Source organism: Rana temporaria, chromosome 1, assembly GCF_905171775.1.
Source record: "Rana temporaria chromosome 1, aRanTem1.1, whole genome shotgun sequence".
Classification (NCBI taxonomy): Eukaryota; Metazoa; Chordata; class Amphibia; order Anura; family Ranidae; genus Rana; species Rana temporaria.
Genome location: NC_053489.1, coordinates 112,672,567 through 112,697,796, shown reverse-complemented (window position 1 = coordinate 112,697,796; position 25,230 = coordinate 112,672,567). Strand labels below are relative to the sequence as shown.

At 40.1% G+C, this 25,230-nt stretch overlaps 1 protein-coding gene across 1 annotated transcript in view; it reads left to right on the top strand.

Moving 5' to 3' along the window:
- The window catches only part of EDIL3 (EGF like repeats and discoidin domains 3), an 862,525-nt gene that overhangs the window by 820,306 nt on the left and 16,989 nt on the right, over positions 1 to 25,230 (top strand). Inside the window, exon 10 of the mRNA XM_040341735.1 lies at positions 24,618 to 24,773. Coding sequence (XP_040197669.1) covers positions 24,618 to 24,773 — 156 coding nt within the window. The remainder of the gene's footprint in view (positions 1 to 24,617; positions 24,774 to 25,230) is intronic.

The following is a 25,230-nucleotide window of genomic DNA, read 5'->3' as shown; positions in this document are numbered from 1 at the left end:
AAGATACATAGAGAAACCTTCCGCTGGTCGACCACTGTATTTAGGGAGTCTCTTCAGGAAGTAGGTAAAAATATCTTCCAGCATATTTTATCCTAACTAGAGGTTACCAAGTTATGGTGTTTATACGGCCAAGTTTCCAAGTTATCACACATAATACATAATGTACATTGTACTATCAAAACGGTATCTATTTCTTATCTTGTCTGGATATCCATAAGAACAAAAATGATCAGGCTGAAGCCTAGTTAGGTCACATAGGCATGTTAACCTAGGAAGAGTTTACTTTATACAAAGACATTTCTCTTTAGGAGGCTTTTTCTTACACACAGGTCTATTCTTTATCACTAAACTATAAAGATTATGTATAAAGAATAGAGTTGAGCGGACACCTGGATGTTCGGGTTCGAACCCGAACTTTAAAAAAAAAGTTTGGGTTCGGAACCCGAACCCGAACCCCCGAACCCCATTGAAGTCAAAGGGACATGGACTTTTAGTAAAACAAAAAAAAAATGTGCGGAGGTCCCCCCAAATTCAATAACCAGACCCTTTAGGTCTGGTATGGATATTAAGGGGAACCCCACCGTCAATTTGAAAAAAAAATTACGTGGGATTCCCCCTAAATATCCATAACCAGACCCTTCAGGTCTGGTGTGGATTTTAAGGGGAACTCCACCCCAAATAAAAAAAAAATGGCATGGAGTTCCCCCTAAAATCCACACCAGACCCCTTATCTGAGCACGTTGACCTGGCCGGCCGCAGAAAAGAGGGGGGACAGAGTGCGGCCCCCTTCTCTCCTGAACTGCACTAGGCCACATGCCCTCAACATTGGGAGGGTGCTTTGGGGTGCCCCCCAAAGCACCTTGTCCCCATGTTGATGGGGACAAGGGTCTCATCCCCACAACCCTTGCCTGGTGGTTGTGGGGGTATGCGGGCAGGGGGCTTATCAGAATCTGGAAGACCCCTTTAACAAAGGGGACCCCCAGATCTTGCCCCCCCCTGTGTGAAATGGTAATGGGGTACACTGTACCCCTACCATTTCACAAAGGAAGTGTAAATAGTAGTTTTCAGAAAAAAAACACACACACCGTAGAACAAATTACTTTATTAATTAAACCAAATAAAAATCCTGCGGTGAAAAAAGACGATCGATGCTGTTTCCTGCTCCAACTTTGTGTCTATCCAGCGCCGGGTGATGTGTCCAGCGACGGTCGATGTGTCCAGCGATGGGTGATGTGTCCAGCGATTGGTCCAGCGATGAGAACATCCATCCATTCAGAGCACAGCTCAGCGAATGACGCGCGGATGCTTTAACGTTTCTTTTATAGGGGAGGCGGGCCACGCGTCACGTGACCCCGTCCCGCTCTGACGCAAGGGCTGTCCCAGTGATGTAGCAGAGTGTGCGTCAGAGGGGGACGGGGTCACGTGACGCGTGGCCCGCCTCCCCTATAAAAGAAACATCAAAGCATTGGCGTGTCATTCGCTGAGCTGTGCTCTGAATGGATGGATGTTCTCATCGCTGGACCAATCGCTGGACACATCACCCGTCGTTGGACACATCACCCGTCGCTGGACACATCACCCGGCGCTGGATAGACACAATGTTGGAGCAGGAAACAGCATCGATCGTCTTTTTTCACCGCTGGATTTTTATTTGGTTTAATTAATAAAGTAATTTGTTCTACGGTGTGTGTGTGTGTGTTTTTTCTGAAAACTACTATTTACACTTCCTTCGTGAAATGGTAGGGGTACAGTGTACCCCATTACCATTTCACACAGGGGGGGCAGGATCTGGGGGTCCCCTTTGTTAAAGGGTTCTTCCAGAATCTGATAAGCCCCCTGCCCGCATACCCTCACAACCACCGGGCAAGGGTTGTGGGGATGAGACCCTTGTCCCCATCAACATGGGGACAAGGTGCTTTGGGTGGCACCCCAAAGCACCCTCCCAATGTTGAGGGCATGTGGCCTGGTGCGGTTTTCTGTGGCCGGCCAGGTCAACGTGCTCGGATAAGGGGTCTGGTGTGGATTTTAGGGGGAACTCCACGCCATTTTTTTTTTAATTTGGGGTGGAGTTCCCCTTAAAATCCACACCAGACCTGAAGGGTCTGGTTATGGATATTTAGGGGGAATCCCATGTCATTTTTTTTTCAAATTGACGGCGGGGTTCCCCTTAATATCCATACCAGACCTAAAGGGTCTGGTTATTGAATTTGAGGGGACCTCCACGCATTTTTTTTCCCGAACTCCGAACTCGGACCCGAACTTTCAGCAATTATTCAGGTTCGCTCAACTCTAATAAAGAATTGTCTCCACTATGCATTATTTGTGAAATTTTACAATTAAAAATGTTCAGTTCATTTCAGCTTCAGGTTAGGTTCAGTCATGTTCATGTACATAGTTACAGTACATACGGTAGTTACATAGTTAGTCAGGTTAAAAAAAAGACACAAGCCCATCTAATTCAACCAATAAATCCTGAGCAAAGCATGCTCCAATTTGCTACAGCAGGATAAAATAATCCTTCCTGATCCCCAGAGAGGCAATCGGATTTTTTCTGGACCAACTTTACCTAGAAATGTCAGTATCCAGTTATATTATGTACATTTAGGAAATAATCTAAAACCTTTTTTTTAAAGCAATCTTCTGAGCTAGCCAGAACCACCTCTGGAGGGAGTCTATTCCACAAATTGACAGCTCTTCCTGTGAAGAAACCTATCCGTATTTGGAGATTAAATATTTTTTCCTCTAGATTTAAAGAGTGCCCCCTTGTCCTCTGTGATGACCTTAAAGTGAATAACCCAACTCCAAGTTCACTATACTGTATGAACCAATTGTGTATTTGTACATGTTGACCATATCCTCCCTTAATCTGCTCTTCTCAAGTGAGAATAAATTCAGTTCCTCTGATATCTCCTCATAGCTGAGCTCCTCCATGCCTCCTCCTATCAGCTTGGTTGCCCTTATTTGCACTTTCTCCAGTTCCCCAATATCCTTTCAGAACTGGTGCCCAAAACTGAACTGGATATTCCAGTCTTACTAATGATTTGTACAGGGGCACAATAATATCTCTCTCTCTAGAGTCCATACCTCTCTTAATACAAGAAAGGACTTATGGAGCTTATGATCTAATAAAAAAAAACAGATCCTTCTCCACTATGGATCCCCCCAGTTGTACTCCCCCTAGTATGTATGATGCATGAATATCTTTAGCCCCCAAGTGCATAACTTTATATGTATTAACATTAAACCTCATTTGCTACTTAGTTCCCCAATTAAACAGTGCATTGAGGTTGGCTTGTAAATTGGAGACATCCTGTAAGAATGTGTTTCCACATCTATCATAGCTTAGTGCCATCTGCAAAGACAAACATGGTACTTTTAATCCCAGACTATCATTTATATATGTAAAGATATTAAAAAAGTAAGGGTCTCAACACTGAACCTTGGGGTACACCATTGATAACCTTAGACCACTCAGAGTAAGAATCATTAACCACCACACTCTGAATTTGTTTTTTTTATCTAGTTTTCTATCCATTTAAAAGTTGAGGTTTGCAAGCATTTAGACTTTAGCTTACACATGAGCCGTGTGTGGGGAACTGTGTCAAACACTTTTGCAAAATCCAAGTATACCACGTCCACTGCCACCCCTCTGTCCAAGGTTTTACTTACCTCCTCATAAAAATAAATCACATTTGTTTGACAATTTCTGTCTTTCATGAATCCATGCTGTCTATTTTTTTCCAGCAAGAACTCATCTATGTGGTCTTTTATTAAACTCTCCAGTATCTTCCCGACTATAGAAGTTAAACTAACAGGTCTAAAGTTACTTGGTAAATACTTTGATCCCTTTATAAATATAGGCACGACATTGGCCCCATTCCAGTCATTAACGAATCCCTAAAAATGAGAAACGATGACTTTAAAATTGATGGTATTATTTTTTTTTCAGTAGACATATGTGACAAATATCACATGGGTTTTTACAAAAAAAAATCTGTCTTCTGCCTGAAATGATGTGTAAGTTTTATGCATATGTATTTATGTAGAAAGCAAAAAGTAAAGGCATGTAGGAAAGAGCTAAAATGACATTTCATAGGAAAAGCATACTGATTTATGAGGAAACTTGACAGACATAGTTTAATATAAGAGCTACAATAACAATTTAATGAAACATAATGATGGCATACCTGTGCAGTGACAAATTACAGTTAGGTTAATATACAGTATATTTGGTAACAGGCACAATGTTCATACCTGTTGGCACTGTATGCCACCAGAATAATTAAACAAAACTATCCAAATTAATTTGAAGTGCTGACTTTCAGCTTTAATTCAAGTACAAATTTTAGGAACTGCAAACAATTTTATAACCAGTCCCTCCATTTCCAGGGGCTCAAATGTAATTCGACAAATAAATATAATCATAAAAAAAAAATATATATATATTTTGTTGAGAATCCTTAACTGGCATTTACTACCTGAAGTCTGGATCCCATGCCCATTACCAAAGTCTCAGTTTCCTCCTTTCTGATGCTTTGCCAGGCTCTAACTGCAGCTGTCTTCAGTTGTTCTTTGTTTGTCGATCTTTCTGCCATTAGTTTTGCCTTCAGTGAGTGAAATGCATGCTCAATTGGGTTGAGCTCAGGTGATTGACTCGGCCATTGCAGAATATTTCACCTCTTTTCTTTCAAAAGTTCCTGGGTTGCTTTTGCTGTGTGTTTTGGATCATTGTCCATCTGTACTTTGACACGCCATTCAATCTTTGCTACTATAGTAGCTTTACTTACTGATCTTACCAAAGGGAGAAAGTACACCATGTAATGTATACACAGAGAGTGCATTTTAACAGTTGAAGGCAGTATTGTGTAAGGGATCAGTGTTAACCTCCCCCAGTCAAACATTTATTGCACAAACTGTTCCTTTGAGTTGGCCTGAGAGCAGTTTTGTCCCAATAAATTGTTTGAGAAGAACATCCAGTTGCATATCTCAGCAGAAGCTAATCCATTGTAGAGACTAACTAATTAATAGTGGAAAGGTAAAAAAAAGGAGTGTCTGGCCATAAAGTGTGCATGAGGCCTCGTACACACGATAGGTTAACCAGAGGACAACAGTCTGATGGATCGTTTTCATCGGTCCAAACCGATCGTGTGTAGGCCCCATAGGTTATTTAACCTTAGGTTAAAAAAAATCCAACTTGCTTTAAAATTATTTTATGGCTTTCTAACCGATGGGAAAAAAACGATCGTTAGTAGGCACGTCCATTGGTTAAAAATCCACGCATGCTAAGAATCAAGTCGACGCATGCTTGGAAGCATTGAACTTCGTTTTTTTCAGCTCGTCGTTGTGTTTTACGTCACCGCGTTCTGACACGATCGTTTTTTTAACTGATGGTGTGTAGGCACGACGGACCATCAGTCAGCTTCTTAGGTTAATCTAGGACAACGGTCCTTCAGACCGTTGTCCTCTGGTTAACCTATCGTGTGTACGAGGCCTTAGAGTTCTTGAAGTATTACCTTTTGGGCTGACAGTTCCAATTGATTACAGACTATTTTCCGCTACAGTTATTGGTACTGAACAAATGGAACAATGCATGGGTCATAAAATGTTTTTTGTGCTTTGCAAGGAACCAGCAAAGGAATACTTAGAGTGAGGCCCCATACACACGAGAGGATTTATCCGCAGAGACCGTATCCGCGGATAAATCCTCTCGAGGATTTCAGAAGATTTCTATGCGATGGCGTGTACACACCATCGCATTGAAATCCCCGCTGAAATTCTCTGCCGATGACGTGTCGCGCTGTCGCCGCTATTATGACGCGGCGACGGGCGCGATGCTGTCATATAAGGAATTCCACGCATGCGTCAAATCATTACGACGCGTGCGGGGAATCCCTTTGGACGGATGGATCCGGTAAGTCTGTACAGACGAGCGGATCCATCCGTTGGAATGGATTCCAGCAGATGGATTTGTTGAGCATGTCAGCAAATATCCATCTGCTGGAAATCCATCCCAGGGGAGATTTATCTGTGGATAGATATCCGACGGAGTGTACACACCATAGAATCTATCCGCAGAAACCCATTTGATGGGATTTATCTGCGGATAGATTCTATGGTGTGTATGGGGCCTTATAAGTTCTGGAACTTTGTAGATCTTTGGGTGTGATAAGGCCTCTATTTATGCTCCTGTAGTCCTTCTTATATCTTTATATGTGATCAGTGCTGTCTGACCTAATATTGGCATGCTAATCACTGCTATCTGTGAGTCATTTTAATTTTATGCATGGAGCCAAAGACTTCTATTTTTAATCCTTGTACGGTGTGTGTTGTTGTAGCTATTCAGATAAAAGTATAAGGGCGCTCTGAGTAATAGACCAAGCAGATATCAGTCTATGTAGAAATAGAAGAGGGTCTTCATGCCCCCCCGACAGCACTTGAAGAGAGAAGCAAACTCTGGAAGTAAAATGAAAATAAAAAAAGGCACCTCTAAGTGCAGAAGTAAAACTTTATATTTCCCAAAAGAGTTAAAAACACTTACAAAAAGTAAGTACATCATATTAGTAATATGGAGGTGGTGCTGTGTTCTGGTAGTCCCAAGGAGTCTCAGGGATACCTGGAGGTGTAATTAGTCTTCAAGCATGGCTTAAAAAAGGAACCAATTAGCTTTTCCGAAACACGTTGCATGTTGATGACATCACTTCCGGTTTGCTGTCCACACTGGTTGTTTCCTTCCCACTGAGGTCACTTCCTGAATTCGACTTCAATGTTGTCTCAGACAGCCTAGCTGTCTTCTCAATATCCAGGAGAGTTGTTGCTTCCATCTGCCAGCCACTTTAGAATATGCTACCATAGAATTACACCTCTGGATATCCCTGAGTCTCCTTGAAACTACCAGAACTAACGCCAGACCACCTGCCATATTACTAATATGATGTTCTCCTACCCATCCACCCTTTTGTAAGTGTTTTTAACCCTTTTGGGAAATACAAAGTTTTACTTAAGCACTTAAGTTAATTACAATGTTAAACCAGGCAACATATGTGGACCACAAATAGGATTACAAATAGGATTTTAGCCTTTGGTGAATTATGGATAATTTAATGTAGTGTATGTGACAACTAGTGGGCTCTCTGGTGAAGGTGGTTGCTTAAAGTAAAGGGCATGGATACTACAGAGATAATATTTGCTTGAGTTTTTATCACTAGGCCTACTACTGCTAAATTCTGAAAGGACATAAAAAGCATGTGTTTATCTATTCAGTTGTAGAACTATAAATAGATCATTGATTTGTCACCAAAGTCTTGTGAGATCTATTGCATGTGCTTGGCAGAAATGTATGTTCTCCTTTACACTTTGTTTCACTGAATAAAGATGAAAATGTGTTCTTACTTTTGCTTGAATTTGAGAGGCTTGCTGGAATCGCAAGCTGCTATGAGATCAAAAGGTACAATATTTGATCTCTGAACTAAAAGTCAAAGCTGCTGAACTGTTTGCTGATCGTTCTGACTTGCAGTAACAAAACCACTAAGCTGTCAAGAAAGTATTCTTAGAAGTTTACATTTAGAATATCTTCTAAACATTTTCTGCTGTCTTTGGGTACCTTTAGATGATCTTTGGCCAGTTCTTTTTCAAGGAGTATGTCTGCTGGTTGGAATTTGATTTTTTAGCCATTATTCCAGAGATGTGAATTGAAAGTGTATGCAGTCTCTATCTATCTATCTGTTTTTTTTGTGTGCAACTGGCTTGCGCATATTTATGCAACAAAATATTATCAATATGCTATTGGCTGTGACTAGTTGAAGCCACTTTAGGACTGGCATTTTACTCTACCTTTCTGTCCAGGACATTATTCAGTTTTCAGTGCTGTGATAGTTTGACTAACAATTACTTGGTCATGTTAGACTGTACTCAAACAAATGTTATACCATATACATATAGAGCTTTCTTGTGGTGGTATTTAAAGGAGTTGTAAAGGAAAACATTTTTTTTGCTGAAATGACTGTTTACAGGGTATAGAGACATAATAGTTAACTTATTCATTTTATAAATTATTAAAAATAGATAAAAATCAGTCATATAATGTACCTGCAGTTTCAAGTTTCGTTTTTTCATGTTGTTTCCTGCTTCTGTGATGTACAGAGCCACAGAGCCAATACAGGGCAGTGATGGTTTGGAAAACGAAACTGATTGGTGCTGTGGGGTTTTAGACACACAGTAATCACACCTCCTTGATTAGTGACCACAGAGAGAAAGCTCCCAGTACTGTGGTCATCAGGAAACAGACAACCAGGAAGTGTGGAGATCAGAGAAGAATTACAGTAACTTGAGAGCAAAAAACGAACAATGAGGACATGAAAACAGCACTGCATTAAGGTAAAGGAAGCTATTAAGATAAAAAAAAATTCCTTTACAAACCCTTTAATAGCCGCTGGATTTTTCTTTACCTAAATACAGGAAGAAAGACTTAGAATGTTATACCACTACAAATAAAACTCTGGGCTTAGTCCAACACCCCTATGTTTTCTTTTTTATACTTACCTTTTTCTACAGTCTTCTGGCAGGTCAAGTGATGCACCAGGGCCTTTTCCTCTTTGGTCTTCACCTGACTGTAAGCAGTCCTCATTGATTCAGAGAGTGGCATTAAAGTGATAATGTTTTGAACCTTTACACAATGGTAACATTACCTTAAGGCTAGACCTGTGACATTCTAAACTCAGGTTTCCAGGTTCAGTGATGCTGAGCAAAGGACTGAAGACATCTTGTGGTGACAAGAGAATGGTCCGAGGGACAGCACCAGAGAGAAGGTAAATATTGAAGCTTGGGGTGTTTTTCTTTTTTTTAACACCTGCAAGAGAAAATTAAAAAAATAGCCTTCAGTTTGGCTTGTAACAAACAACCTGTGCTCCTACCATTCAGGTTTGCTTGTATCCAAGTCAGAAGACGCCCTGATTGTTTGGGAGGTCCTTGCTGATCTGTCTGACCTCATAGTGTGCACAGAGCAAATTGTGACTTTTGTGGTGTGGAAGGTTTTTGATATGTAGGTACAATTCTAATTCTAAAAAAACAAAAGAAAAAATGTATCTCGTGGCAAATTTGCAATTAAACAAAGAATTAAACTAAATATGAGCTACACCTCCAAAAAAAAAAAAAAAAACAGTGGATACCACTGCTGCAAAGTGGATTAAAAAAAGGGTGAGTGCACTAATAGCTATTAAATAAAAGTAATAACTAGAATAGAAAATTAATAAATATTCGTTTGACACGCTTCCTGAATATGTGTCAAACGAAACGGACATAGAGGCGTCACCTGGTCACGTACCAAGGTCACTTCTGGTTCCCTTTGGCTCACTGCGGTGCAGGGTGGAACTACACGCCAGTGCACATGAGTTGGGACCATCTCCACCAATTTGATACTATGCCATCCAGCCTCAGTGCTGGGCCTTGGGCACTCATAAAGTGAACAGCCATTTGGCTTTTCATTTGAACATTTTTAAGTATAATAAACAGGATTACACTATTTTGGACCTTCTCTTCTTATTTGCACATGCTGTCCTGAGTCTTCATGGGCTAAGAGGTTGTTCCATTATCTGCTTATTCATCTGTTAATAGCAAATTTCAACTTGCTATGAAGCATATTTGACCACTTTTTTCAGTAAAACTTGTGGTAAGCTGCCATCTTTTGAGCACTTTTGTTGAGTCGGTGAAGGTGGATCACTAACAGCTTCTATCACTGGATATTATTTCACTGGATGTTCGTGGCAATTGTTGTGGATCTTGCAGTACACTACAGTTCTATGGACTCATAGCAGCACATGAATTCATTTAATCTATGTTATTGTGATTATTTATGGAATATTGTTATTATATTCATTTATTTTCACTTAATGACCACTAAGTTCAACTATTAGGCACCTGTCACGTTGGGGTCTAGATGCTAATGTGTTTTTTTGTGATATTTAGGTTATATTAAGTAGGCTGGTGCTTCACTTGCTATTCATTTATATATTAATTTTCGATTATAGTTATTACTTTTATTTAATAGCTATTAGCGCACTCACCCAAAGACACAAGAAATAACCCATAACTGGTGCACTAAACCCATATTAAACTGAAAGCACATTGTATTTTTAAAGTCTGTACTCACATTTGAATGTCTGTGTGTAATCAGATACAGTATATGAATTTATTGTGATTAATTAGACAGTAAGTATCCAATTTATTGGTCTAACAAACTCAAAAACTCACTGTACTACTGATCATCTGAACATTTTTGTAATTTGCCAAACCTCATCAAACCAGATCAGATCATAATGGAGTTCTCTTCATTTCTTTTGTCTGTTACTAAAAACAATAAAGAACCAGTGCTGGATCAGGAACCCAGCTTGCAGGATTGGGATAATAAGGAGCTGTTTTGAACTGACTCCGATGTTCGATATAATCTTGAGCAGGCCGATGCACTTATCATGCTTTATAGCAGCCATCTATTTTATTCACAGTATAGATGGCTTCTATAAATCATAAGTGGATCATGAGAGATGTGTGCAGAGTCCGTATCCTGCACCAACTGAGTTGTCAATTTTTCTGAGCATTGGATCACACCCAGGAGCCATTGGTACAAATCCCTTGGATACCATGCAGGTATTATTTCTGTTCTGTGTACTGAGACAATTGCTCATTGGTCCTGCAATATGGTGATTATTCTCCATGCATTAAAAATGCTTTCAATTGCAGTGTAAACCAACACACCTTTTTTCCCTTTCCAATTTTTTAACAAACATAGCGAACAGTGCATTGTCCGCCCAGTATGTCCTGTGTTTTTATGGTAAAATAGCTAGTTAAAAAGTGTATTTATCACCTAATATAGTCAAGCTGTTGAATCTGGGCTTATACCAAAACTAAATGTTTCTCTAATGATGAATCTCATGCGGAATATTAATGAGTGTATCATAGAACCTGATTTATATAAACAGAAAACTGTCTCTTTCATAATAAAATTAGCATTTGAAGCTTGTGTAATTAGATCATAGGAGAATAGTTACATTTCAAAAATGTCATTGTTACAGCTACAGTAAATTTTATATCTCTGGAGTCTAGAAAATACAATACCGTTTTATCTTAAGCTGAACAAGACTGCTATTAATTAACTGTTTCCACACTGGGACCTATAAGTTAAATTGGAAGAAGAAAATAAGAACAAACTTGAAGCATTTAGGTTTCCCCTTATTTATTTTTTTATAAAAATTAGATCATTTTGATTGGTTACTAATGGCTATAGGGATGGTGTCAGAATTCTACACAGGGTTTTCCACAATCCCTGTCTTTTTTGTTGCCGAGTGTTAGCTACATGGCTTGTTTACCTGTCTGCCAAAAGGCTGTCCAGTTCCTGCAGGAAGTTGTACAATTAGTGGCAGTATATTTGGTTTATATTATTAACCAGCTGCCTCTTTGTTTACATTCAGTTGCCTGGTCCAAAAATGACATTCATGAGGAGAGTCTATCGGGAGCGTATTGTGTCATTGGTCTATGTGTTTGTTTTTTGGAGGGTCAGCGGGCAGCATTCATCATGATTGATGTGAATTTTCAAAGCTGGATGATGTAATTAATGATGAATTTACATGGTGGGACATTTTTTGAAAGGACTTTGACAAATGTGTAGTGTTCTTGTTTACAATTTTTTTGTCACATTGAAACAAGGTGCTTTTCTGGGAGAGGGGGCTGGCTAAGTACCTTCCCCATGATGAGGCATGTGGAAAAGCTTTTATCTTTATCCTTATGGCAGTCCATTGCTCCTTCCAACATCACTGCTGTGTCCTGTGGTGACATAAAGGGGAGAGAACAGAATCGTGGCATGGAAGAGCAGGCATTACACTACTAGAAGAGGTAAATCTTAAAGGGTGCTACTAGTGCTGCAACAGAGGGGAAGGGGAGGCCTTGGCTGCTAGAGAGGTGAATATAAAAGCTCTTCTATTGCAGAAACTGGATAGAGAGCAGCCTAATTATATAATATATATACACACACACACACATATATATATATATATATATATATATATATATATATATATATATATATATATATATACTGCTCAAAAAAATAAAGGAACACTTTGCAAACACATCAGATCTCAATGGGGAAAAATATCATGCTGAATAGCTATACTGATATGGACTTGGTAACGTGTTAGGAACGAAAGGCTGCCACATCATTTAATGGAAATGAAAATTCGCATGGTCCGAAACATAATGTCCCAGAGGTGTTCAATTGGATTTAGGTCAGTTGAGCGTGGGAGCCATTTAATGGTATCAATTCATTCATCCTCCAGGAACTGACTGCATATTCTCACCATAAGAGGTCAGGCATTGTCGTGCACCAGGAGAAACCCAGGACCCACTGCATTAGCCTAGGGTCTGACAATGGGTCCAAAGATTTCAACCAGATACCTAATGGCAGTCAGGGTGTCATTGCTTAGCCTGTAGAGGTCTGTGCGCTCCTCCATGTATTTGCCTCCCCAGACCATCACTGACCCACCACCAAACAGGTCATGCTGAATGATGTTACAGGCAGCATAATGTTCTCCACAGCTTCTCCAATACCTTTCACTTCTGTCATATGTGCTCAGGGTGCCAGTGGCAGACCTACCACTTCTGGCATTCAATGGCAAATGTCAATTGATCTCCACAGTGCCGGGCAATGAGCACAGGCTCAATAGAGGACGTCGGGCCCTCAGGCTGCCCTCATTACGTATTTTTCTGATTGTTTAGTCAGAGACATTCACAGCAGTGGCCTGCTGGATGTCATTTTGTAGGGCTCTGGTATGGCTCATTCTGTTGCACAAAGGAGCAGATACTGGTACTGCTGATGAGTTAAGGTCCTTCTACAGCCCTGTCCAGCTCTCCTAGAGTTACTGCCTGTCTCCTGGAATCTCTTTCATGCTCTTGAGACTGTGCTGGGAGACACAGAAAACCATCTGGCAATGGCAAGTATTGATGTGCCATCCTGGAGGAGTTGGACTGCTTATGTAACCTCTATGGGGTCCAGGTATCGCCTCGTGCTACCAGTAGTGACACTGACCCTAGCCAAATGCAAAACTAGTGAAAAACAGTCAGAAAAGATGATTAGGGAAAAAAATGTCAGTGGCCTCCACCAGTAAAACCATTCCTGTTTTGGAGGTCGTCTCATTGTTGCCCATCTAGTGCACTTGTTGTTTATTTCATTAACACTAAAGCAGCTGAAACTGATTAACCGCTTCCCGGCTGGCTCCTTTACATATACGGCTGCAGGATAGCTCTCCGACGTGAATCACGTATATGTACGGCAGCTCCTTCAAGAGCCATAGCAGGCGCTGCACGGCAGGGGGACCCGATGCACATGCTAAGCGGGCCCGATCGCTGCCGGCTACCTGCAATCGTGGGCACGAGAGCCAGAATGAGGATTTGTTTCCACAGGGGAGGAAAAACAGATTGTCTGTTTCTACTATTTAGGAACAATGCTCTGGTTTCTCCTCTAGTCAGTCACATCCCCTCACAGTTAGAAACACTCCCAGGGAACACACTTAACTCCTTGATCGCCCCTAGTGTTAACCCCTTTCCTGCCAGTGACATTTATTCAGTAATCAGTAGCTATGTTTAGCCACTGTATCGCTTTATAAATGTCAATCATCCCAAAAAAGTGTCAAAAGTGTCTGATCTGTCCACGGCAATGTCGCAGTCCCAATAAAAATCGCTGACTGCCACCATTGCTAGTAAAAAATGTAAATATAAAAATAAATGCCATACATTTTTTCCCTATTTTATAGACGCTATAACATTTGTGCAAACCAATCAATATACGCTTATTGAGATTTTTTTACCAAAAATATATAGAAGAATACATATTGGCCTAAACTACCCTTTGGGGGGATTTATTTTCACCTCCTGTTTTGGGTACTAATACTAGACAGAAAATTAGGTAATTAGATATCTGTCTAATGGGGTCAGGGACAGTAAACAGTTTATAGCTTCTGAAAGATTGTTATCAACTTGTGTCTTTCTGTTCTTGTGACATCTGTGCTATCCCATTTCTTGCCTGGTTAAACACTGTTATCCACGTTCTTAATAAGTGGCAAGGAACACTAACCACACTGGTTACCCGCCAATAACAAATAAACCCAGTGCTTAAAAGTTTTTAATCTGAGTTGCCACAATGACAATTTCATTAATCAGTTCACTCCACAATGTCCAAGTAGCACATTAAAGTGACTTAGGTCATTATGCACATAATCCTCTTCATAATAGAGAAACAGTGTGAGTGTGTTGATGTTAAACATTAAAACTCACTAGGGAGCACCCAATGATGCATAGCGTTTGGACGCCCTCCATGTGTTTGTGTGGGCTCTCTCCCAAAAAACAATTGTTAGATTAAATTATGTCTGACCTTATTTATCCTAGAGTGTGTATTGTTAGGGACATTAGAAGCTGCTTTAGTGGCAAAGACTGATGTGAATGGAGTGTGTACTTTTTCAGAAAGTGTTACATAATATGCCCGCACTATATACAGGAAATAAAAATTGTGATATTAGCCATATCACAAACATAGCAATGAAATCTGATATATCAAGGTTCGGTATATATCATGTTTCTGTATTTTAGCAGAGTCTATATATTTATTTTATCTGAGCATGCTTTAGAAAACAATGCTTTACCAAAAAAATAAGATTCAGAGGAAGCACAGCACAGCTCAAGTATGAAAAAGTACATCAAGATGCATTTTGGAAAATTGAAAATTCTTATTCCATATAAATCATAAAGTTCCTATACTAGAATGGATGTGCAGAGGATTCTTTATGAGCAGATGGTCAAAAGATACAAAAGGACAAGTGTCTAAATTTTTATTCATGTCATACCTCTATGCAAAAACATTACAAACAAATACATAAAGTTTGCACCATGTAGTTTTAGTAAATAATCTCCATTGTGTCTGTATGTGAAGAAAGACACTGGCAGGGAAGGGGTTAACATCAGGTACAATCAAAGGGTTAAGTGTGTCCCTAGGGGGTGCTTTCTAACTGTGGCTGGAATGCTTTGACTGGGGGAAAACAGAGATCCGTGTTTCTGCTTAGCACAAACACCAGGGGCCAGATTCACGTAGGAGGGCGTATCTTTGTGCGGGTGTAGCGTATCCTATTTACGCTACGCCGCCGCAACTTAGACAGGCAAGTGCAGTATTCACAAAGCACTTGCTCCGTAAGTTGCGGCGGCATAGCATAAATGGGCCGGCGTAAGCCTGCGTAATTTAAAGTTGGCTGGTAGGGGGTGTGTTGTATGGAAATGAATCGTGACCCCACGTAAATGAAGCACCTAACGAATGGCGCATGCGCGCGCATGCTCAGTATCACGTCAAATTTTCTCCCTAACTTACGCCGGCTCAATGTTTAGTAGACGTGAACGTAACCTACGCCCATCCCCATTCACGGACGACTTACGCAAACGACGTAAAATACGACGCTGTTTCCGACGTCCATAATTTAACATGGCTTACCCCTGCTTTATGAGGGGTAAAGTTACACCGGTCGTACGCCTTACGTAAACAGCGTATTTTAATACGCCGGGGCGCAAGTACGTTCGTGAATCGGCGTATCTAGCTCATTTGCATATTCAACGTGGAAATATACGGAAGCGCCCCTAGCGGCCAGCGTAAATATGCACCCCAAGATACGACGGCGTAAGAGTATTATGTCAGTCGTATCTTGGCAACAGTGAGGCGTATCTGATTCTATGAATCAGGCGCATAGATGCGACGCCTCACATTCGGACTTACGAGGGCGTATCAGGAGATACGCCATCGTAAGTCCTTTGTGAATCTGGGCCCTGATCTCCATTTTCCCCTCTGGCAGAATGGCGACCTGCCTTGTTTACATAGGTTATTCTGCCTCTCCTCAGAGCGATGTCCCAGACACCCTGCACAAAATCACGGACAGGTGAGGGATTTCATGCAGGAGGCCCGCCCTGCTGCAGTATATCTGTGTGGGGCAGTCTTAAAGTGGTTAACCCCCCTGGCGGTATTCCCGAGTCTGACTCAGGGTGAGATTTTCATACCAAAAGCGGTAACCCCGAGTCAGACTCGGGCTTGCCTCGCTGCAGCAGCAGACAAAGTTACTTACCTTGTCCCTGGATCCAGCGATGCCACCGCGCTGTGTGAGCGAGCGGGACCTCGCTCGATTCACACAGTGTCCTCCTGTGCCGCCGATCTCCGTTCCCTGCGACGTTATGATGCACGGGAGCGGAGAACGGCGCCAAATTCAAAAACGTAAACAAACACAATACATACAGTATACTGTAATCTTATAGATTACAGTACTGTATGTAAAAAATACACACCCCCCTTGTCCCTAGTGGTCTGCCCAGTGCCCTACATGTTCTTTTATATAATAAAAACTGTTCTTTCTCCCTGCAAACTGTAGATTGTCCATAGCAACCAAAAGTGTCCCTTTATGTCAAAAATGGTTTTAGAGCAGCTAGAAAACAGCGATAATAAATTATAATCACTTGCAGAATTGTGCGATAGCGATTTGTGGGGAAATTCGTCATAAAAAAATAAAAAAAATGACAGCGACAATTCTGCAACTGAGCAAATTTCAGTGATTTGAGTTGATTACATTATTGAATAATTTTTATTAGAATTATATTATTATTTGTTATAATTATTTATTATATTATAATTTATAATTTTGTTTTTAAAAAAATGTCATACCCGGGATGCCTATTAGACTCTGGTTTGGTCAGATTTAAGTGAGTTATTCCTAAAAATTACAGACTTACAGTATAAAACGCCAAATTTCCTTGCAAATAATGGTACCGCTTTCAGCATGTTTTTTCTGAAATAATCATACCGCCAGGGAGGTTAAGATGCAGCCTAAATATTATTTATTTCTTTATTTTGTTCATTAGGAAAGTGCAGACATATCCCATGGTGCTTTAGAGTGCACAGAGAAGTGGCCTTATCAGTCAGGTTTTTCTTTTTCAACAGAAGTAAAGTTAAAGTTTGTTATGTTTATAGGTGATGGAAATGCAAATGAGGATTGAAAAGGTTCCCATTACTCGGTGTAACATAACTTCCTATAGAGAAACGTGATCCTGAAAACTGTATACTATACTGTAGTCTTTCCAACTATAAACTGAGTTTCAGCCAAATAACCTGGAGCTACTTACCCAAAATGCTGTGCCTGATTTGAAAAGTTGTTTAATGCCTGTTTTATAGTGCAAAGCAAGTACATTACCGTCACAAAATCTGGCTCCATAATTATAAATGGCGTGGAAGATAAGGTTTCAAAAGAAATTTTAGCTCAGCTTACAGTGAAATCCTTTATGACTGAGTTAATTTCTCAGGAGACCATTTAAAACCTGAATTCTTCATTGATCATGTAAAGGGAAGCTGGCTGTATAATGTATACATTTGTACTGGCATGTAATAGCCTTTCATTGCAACAAAGATGTTTTTTGTTCCTTAAAGTATTGATCCACCGAGAGAGAGTTTTTCTGCAAGAACACAGAGCAAAACAAGAGAAGCATTTATGAGTGTTCCTGAAGGCTGTAACAGTGTAAAGTACAGTGGTTCAATAAATGTAGCTGCTATATCATTCCTTTCTTCATGAAAGGAAATTGGTTTTAGCTTATAATGTAATTTGCTTAAAAATGCCAACTGTGAACTGCGCCAGCACAAATTTAACCCATCTATCTAAGAGAGAAGCAGTACAGTAATAATGATATTTATTGGGGGAGAAAGTCGCTTTCCAGAAACCTGTTGGGAGTTTGCAACTTTCTCTAACTCATTTAAAAGGTTTTTTTTTTTCCGGAAGTCTACTGAATACTGATTTTCTCAGGTACCCTGAAGAATAAAAGTTGCACTTTAAATGTCATGCTCATTACTACCTACTTCCTGCAATATATTAAATAGACAGACATTAATTTTGCAATTAGCTGAATTAGGAATTTGGAAGCAACTTTTAGCTATCAATCATATTATTGTGCAGTCAGCGTTTTCGTTATTTTATTTATGTATTTATATCTGAAACATTTCCTACTGTAGGTATATTCATGAGATGATAAACAATCATTTTCAGTTCAAGATGTGTATAGGGCAAACACATTTCACAACAACATAATGACAGTGATCATTCCTAACCTTTACAAAGTGTCACTTTACCTATCTTCTTTAATATAGCTTGTAAAATTGTGCCTCTCGGCTATATTTTTTCCCCATGTACTTTTTCCTAGTTTACTTTTTATTAGAATTCCAACTTTGTGCTTCCCAGCCATGTCATTACTCCTTTCTTGTATCTTCTCTTTCCTTTCTCTCCTGTTGGCATTGCCTGCATAACTTTTCTTAACTAGCCCAAATTATCGCCTATGGAAGCATTTTACACTAAACAATATGGGCCAGATCCACGTAGATCGGCGTAATTTTAAGCAGGCGTATTGTATTGTAGTTACGCTACGCCGCCGCTACTTTGAGAGGCAAGTGCTGTATTCACAAAGCACTTGCGTCTAAAGTTAAGGCGGCGTAGCGTAAATGTGTCGGCGTAAGGGTGCGGAATTCAAATGACAAAGATGTGGGCGTGTTTTATGTTAATTCAACTTGGGGGTATCCCAGTGCGCATGCTCGAAATCACGTCGCAAATAGTCAATGCTTTCGACGTGAACGTAATTTACCCAAAGCCCTATTCGCGAAAGTTTTACGCAAACGACGTACACAACGGAAAATTCGTCGCTGGCCCGACGTCCATACTTAACATTGCGTACGCCTCATAGACCCAGGGGTAACGTTACGCCGAAAAAAGCCTTACGTAAACAACGTAAAAAAATGTGCCGGCCTGACGTACGTTCTGAGAATCGGCGTATCTAGCTAATTTGCATACTCTACGCGGAAATCAACGGAAGCTTCACCTTGCGGCCGGCGTAAATATGCACCTAAGATCCGATGGCGTACTAAGACGTACAACAGTCGGATCTAGCCCCCATTCAGTCGTATCTTGTTTTGTGGATACAAAACAAAGATACGACGGGGCATCCTAGAAGTTACGCGGCGTATCAATAGATACGCCAACGTAACTTCTTTGTGGATCTGGCCCTATACATTTTTTGTTTAATAAAAAAAAAGACACATAGGTCACATTTGGATGTGGGATTTATTATATGACATCTATCCATTTTATTAATTTAATATCCAATGTTTTACAGATAGCATCATTAATTCAGTGGCTTATTTCACTTGAATTCAGAAGGTTGCCATTCATTGCAAAACAACAAAACAATTAAGAATGTGGATAGCAACAAAATACATAAATCAGATCTCTAACCAAACATTAAAAAACACCACTGAATAACCCTTTAAAGATGAAATGTAAAAACACTATTTTCTGCAATACTGACATTCAATCTAGAGCTTACTCTTCAGTACTTATTTTCTGACACTAGATGTCCTCAGTTTTCAAGGTTGAATGATGGCCAGAATTATCTAACCCCCTTCCCCTGAGACCAGGCTGTTATGTATCTGCCCCTGGAGTATAGGTATACTGCATGGCTCTAATGCCGCGTACACACGACCGTTTTTCATGACGAGAAAAATGCAATTTTTTTATTTGTTCATGAAAACCATGTGTATGCTCCAGGGCATTTTTCTCTGTGTGAAAATGGGCGTTTAACATTTAGAACCTGCTTTATTTTTTCTCGTTGTTTTTCACGACGTTCTATTAAACAATCGTGTGTACGCTTTAACGAAGGGGGGGGGGGAACGCGCATGCTCAGAAGCAAGTTAGGAGATGGGAGCGCTCCTTCTGGTAAAACTAGCACTCGTAATGGAGATGGCACATTCGTCACGCTGTAACAGACTGAAAAGCACAAAGACTGAAAAGCGTGAATCTTCTCTTACCAAACTTTTACTAGCACAAAATCAGTAAAAGCAGCCCAAAGGGTGGCGCCATTCGAATGGAACTTCCCCTTTATAGTGCCGTCGTACGTGTTGTCGTACGTGTTGTATGTCACCGCACTTTGCTCAAGCATTTTTTTTCATGATCGTGTGTATGCAAGGCGGGCTTGAGAGGAATCACGTTGAGAAAAATGTTGTTTTTTTCAATGACACGAATAACGGTCGTGTGTACGCGGCATAACACATCATTGAGTGAGCACCAGTCAGAGCAGCATTAAGGTCCATCCATCTGCTGCCACAGGTGTGGAAAGTTAAAAATACTAAACCCAGAGTAATGACCCAAACACTAACTAACTAGCCACTACAACAACCACACATGTCCAAACCCACTAAGCAAATGGTGGCTGCTGTGTGTGGATGTCTTTGATTGCTCTCCTAATGGGAGTTATTTTTTTTACCCTTCACACCTTCTCATACTTTACCTGTTTGTTCATCTATCCTTATCCTGCCCATGTGTTTTTAGAAAGCATTGGTGATTAGGCGGGTCCCTGGTGTTTGAATAAGTTTACTTCAATGTCAGTTATTAAATTGCACATGTAGGAAACAGGGAAATCAGTCAATGATTTACTTATGCCATTTAGGAATTTTGCAATATAAAAAGTGAGAAAGTCAACTTACAATGACTTTATAAGAGATTTTTTTGTATTATTTTGCAATTTGCAGATGGCCTCTCTAAGCTTTTTCTTATGATTCTGGTGGGAGTGGGACTAAAGTTTCTTCACATGTGATTCTGTGCTAAGCAATTATTTGTTCTTTCTACCTGTCTTCAAGACAGCAGGAAGCTTAAATGGGTTGTAAAGGTACATTTTTTTTCCTAAATAGCTTCCTTTACCTTAGTGCAGTCCTCCTTCACTTACCTCATCCTTCGATTTTGCTTTTAAATGTCCTTATTTCTTCTGAGAAATCCTCACTTCCTGTTCTTCTGTCTGTAACTACACACCGTAATGCAAGGCTTTCTCCCTGGTGTGGAGTGTCGTGCTCGCCCCCTCCCTTGGACTACAGGAGAGTCAGTATGCTCTCTACATTGCAGATAGAGAAAGGAGCTGTGTGTTAGTGGGCGACCTGACTCTCCTGTAGTCCAACACACAGCTCCTTTCTCTATCTGCAACGTAGAGAGCATACTGACTCTCCTGTAGTCCAAGGGAGGGGGTGAGCACGACACTCCACACCAGGGAGAAAGCCTTGCATTTCTGTGTGGAGTTACAGACAGAAGAACAGGAAGTGAGGATTTCGCAGAAGAAATAAGGACATTTAAAAGAAAAATCGAAGGATAAGGTAAGTGAAGGAGGACTGCACTAAGGTAAAGAAAGCTATTTAGGAAAACAATTGTACCTTTACAACCCTTTTAATTGTGTGTGTGTGTGTGTGTGTGTGCTTGTGTGTGTGTTACTGGCACCAGGTTGCATGTAGACCGTAAGCTTTGTGGTTTCCCAGAGAACTGCAGCTTTGCCTGGATGAAAAACAAAAGCCCTGGGAAAGTAGACTTTGTACCCTGTATGCATTACAAAGCTTAAATTGGAACTAAAATTATATGCTAAAGTGCCCAAAACTTTATCAGTCCCTCTATAGCTGTGATGTGTTACAGCATTGTTTACATCCACATTCTACCCCTCAGACTGCAGAACCCGCTAAGGTTTCTAATGTAATCAAAGCTGGGACACAGCACAGACCAAACACATGGAAAAATGGTAGACTCTAATCAAAGGTCTTTTAATGTGCCCCATGCTGAGGACACATTAATAAATGTTCTCCCTTTTGAGAGCCAACAGCTTCCACTTACTATTGCTGCTGGCGCTCAATCCCAACTTAGTGACAGCTGTGGTCCCCACTGACTATGAGGAACCAGCCAGAGTGGTTCTTGATCATGTGATCACCATGTCAGCTCTAAAAAGATCGCATGCAGGCCCGAAGAATCCATTCACAAAAGGTCTGCAGATGAACAACCTTGAACCAATAGTAACATGGCAATTGAACCAAAGGCATTAAACCAAAGTGCAGCGAATGAGCAGCATCTCGATCATGGTAGGACTGTAAATGGAAGGCACTCCTGTAAATAACCCACCCAGCAGGTATGGCAAGGCCTGCAATTCAAAGTGAGAATGAATGTGATGGACAGAAGTGGTCGCAAACATGCCAGCAGAGACACCGGAGGTGCATCGCCGGAAAATAAGTATGTCACCAATAATCAGGAAGTGCAATGCCTCTTCTTTGAATCTTGGAGGGGGAGACCAAAGGGTTCAATAAAAAGTCCCTCTTTATTGAGCCCTTTGGTCTCCCCCTCCAAGATTTGAGAAAGAGGCAATGCCTCAAAACATGTTGTCTTGGAGATCCTGCACTTACTGGTATTGAGACTTGTTTGTGGCCTCTTCCTTCCATCACATCCTTTCTCCCCTTGTCATACCCGCTGAGCAAATTATTCAAAGGAGTGCCTTCCATTTACAGTCCCACAATGATAGAGATGCTGCCCATTTGCTGCACAAATGGAAACCATAGTAAGTGCATTAACACATTATCATTATGTATGGACTGTGGACTTTTTATTTTGATCTATTTGTTATGATTCAATAAAGTGCATTATTTTTACATTTCTTGCAACTGAACCTTCTGTCACATTATTATATTACCATCACTAAAATGTACTCATGGCTCAGGCATGCAGATTAGCTCTTATGTGAATTGGATCACGTGGCAGTGGATCAAGTTCAATATTGGCCAATGCAGTCAAGCAGTTCAATTTGTAAGGACATTGCCACCAACAATCATTATACTGCATCCCCACTGTCCTTGCACTAGGTTTTATGTGTTCCTTGTTCATCTTCATTGCTTTATTTTTTCCATAGTGTAACTGTCAGCAATGGTAGCCATATTACAACTATTTACATTTTATATTAAAAAAAATACATTTATTTGTCTGTCTGTAATTAAAAATGTTTCAATTAAAACAGTTTGACATACAAATTTTATCTCTCCTGTAAAAATATGTATACTAGTATAGAGGTGTATTCAGGTGTGTCAATATAATATATATATATATATATATATATATATATATATATATATATATATATATATATATATATATATATATATATATATATAGTTTATTTAACTGATGCTGCAAAATGTGACCTGGGCATCTAGGTATCATTGACCTCTGGTGAGAAACAGGTTAAAGAAGGGCCAAACTGTGGCAGCTGTACCCAAAAAGAGGCAAATAGAGGGCAAATGACTATTAATTCATAGTGCTTGTAGGCTTCATGGGGCTGAGTTGTTCCCTAATTGTTGACTTACCATGCCTTAGTCCGTATAGAGGTGGAGAGGTGGTCACCTCTATAGAAATATGTCTTTGCTTCGTCAAGTCAGAGCTGCTCCCTGATGACTGGTGTCCTAATGACTGGTGGGTCATTATCAAGAAGCATCAGGAGACATGGAAGGAAAACAGAACCACAGATTTAATAAAAAACTGAAGCAGAGAGATGCATGCAGTGAAGGTCCTTAGGTTCATTTTATTTTCCAGAGAAGTAGTGGCATCACCAAGTCTCATTTAACGTTAAGTAAGGCTAGCAGTCAAAGGCAACAGTGCCTTAAATTATCTCACCTTGCAGCTACACAGCTATGAGTTTTAAAGCACAGAATGTGCTTTTCTATTTTTCAGGAATAAGTCAAGACAAAAGGTCTAATTTTTATGACACTACTTAAGCACCATTAACATTTTGAGATGGCCCCTATATGATTGCAAGTCTTTATGTTGTGTTCAGGTCTGCTTTAAAGCTAAACGTACATGCATTCTAAATCACCTACTATATAAATGCAGGAAAATCTGACATAAGCTGCCTGCACATATATTCCTTTACTGGTTCTGTCTTAAACAAAATCCTAAGCTTTTATCCCATGATAGAATGGTCAGTGCCTTAAGCCTCATACACACGTCCGAATAACTCGACGGGCAAAACACATAGTTTTGCTCGTTGAGTTCCTTGTGAAGCCGCCAAGGATCTCGGCGAGCCAAATTTTCCCATTCCCGTCGAGGAAAAAGAAGACATGCTTTCTTTTTGGCCCGACGAGATCCTCGACAGTTTCCTCGTCAAAAAGTGTACACACGACCAGCTTCTTGCTGTTTTTTGTCGAGAAACTCGGTTGTGTGTACAAGGCCTTAGTTGCCTGTCAACAGGCCTGGGCATTGTCATGAGGGGTCTGAATTTGTGGGGCAATACCTAATAGAAAAGGTATGTATCTTCAGTTTATGTTGTAAGCTATTTTCTATCACTGTTATTTTAGTGCCATTAGAAATGGCATGGGCTCACTTTAAAGAGTTGGGTAGGTCACAGGTAAAGTACAAACAGTATATGGTATATTATCCCTTTGACTTGTATGTCTGAATTTGTGGTCTCTTTTTCTTTCTCTGTCCTTGACATCTCTATACTTCATATCTAATCTCTTTTGTTTGCTTGTCTCTCTGTTTCTTGTTCGTCACTTTTTTGTCTTCCTGTCTGACCTGTCTCCACTATATCTCTTGTCAGTACTGTGCTGCAATATGGCCACTGCAGATAAAGTACATTATCAGTTAACCAGAATAAAACCGTAACATAAAATGACATGTTTTTGTATTCCACATTTTTGTTGACAGTAAAATATTGCCTTTGTATCTTTCTAGGTGGATCTAATTCGACCTACAAAGGTCACAGGGATCATTACACAAGGAGCTAAAGATTTTGGACATGTGCAGTTTGTAGGTTCTTACAAGCTTGCCTTCAGTAATAATGGAGAACACTGGACCATCTATCAAGATGAGAAACAAAGAAAAGACAAGGTAATATAAGGATACAGATAGGGTGATGATAGGTTGGCTAATAAATTAAATTTGCATCTACAGTGTGTCAGACATCACTTCAATAAATCTGTCAGAGACTAGAGAATTGTGTGAACTTGGCCAGCAAAGAACAGATGGCTCCAAAAAATAAAATGAACCAAGATCTATTATAAGGAGAAGAGAGGAACACTCTACAGCTGGGATATATATTTTTATTAGGCATAACCTTATTTCTGTAAGGACAGGCCATAGTACCAGTTTTCTGTAATGTTACTACTCATTAGAAGCCCTCAGAGCAATTTTCGGATGCAATAAAGCACAGTACAGGAATATATACTGTAGTTACATAAGAAAACAGGGAATGTTGAAGGACCACAATAGTCTAGACAGAATATGATAAGAGCAGACATAAAGTTCCTCTAAAAGTGTGAGAATAGACAAAGTAATCTTTTTAGCT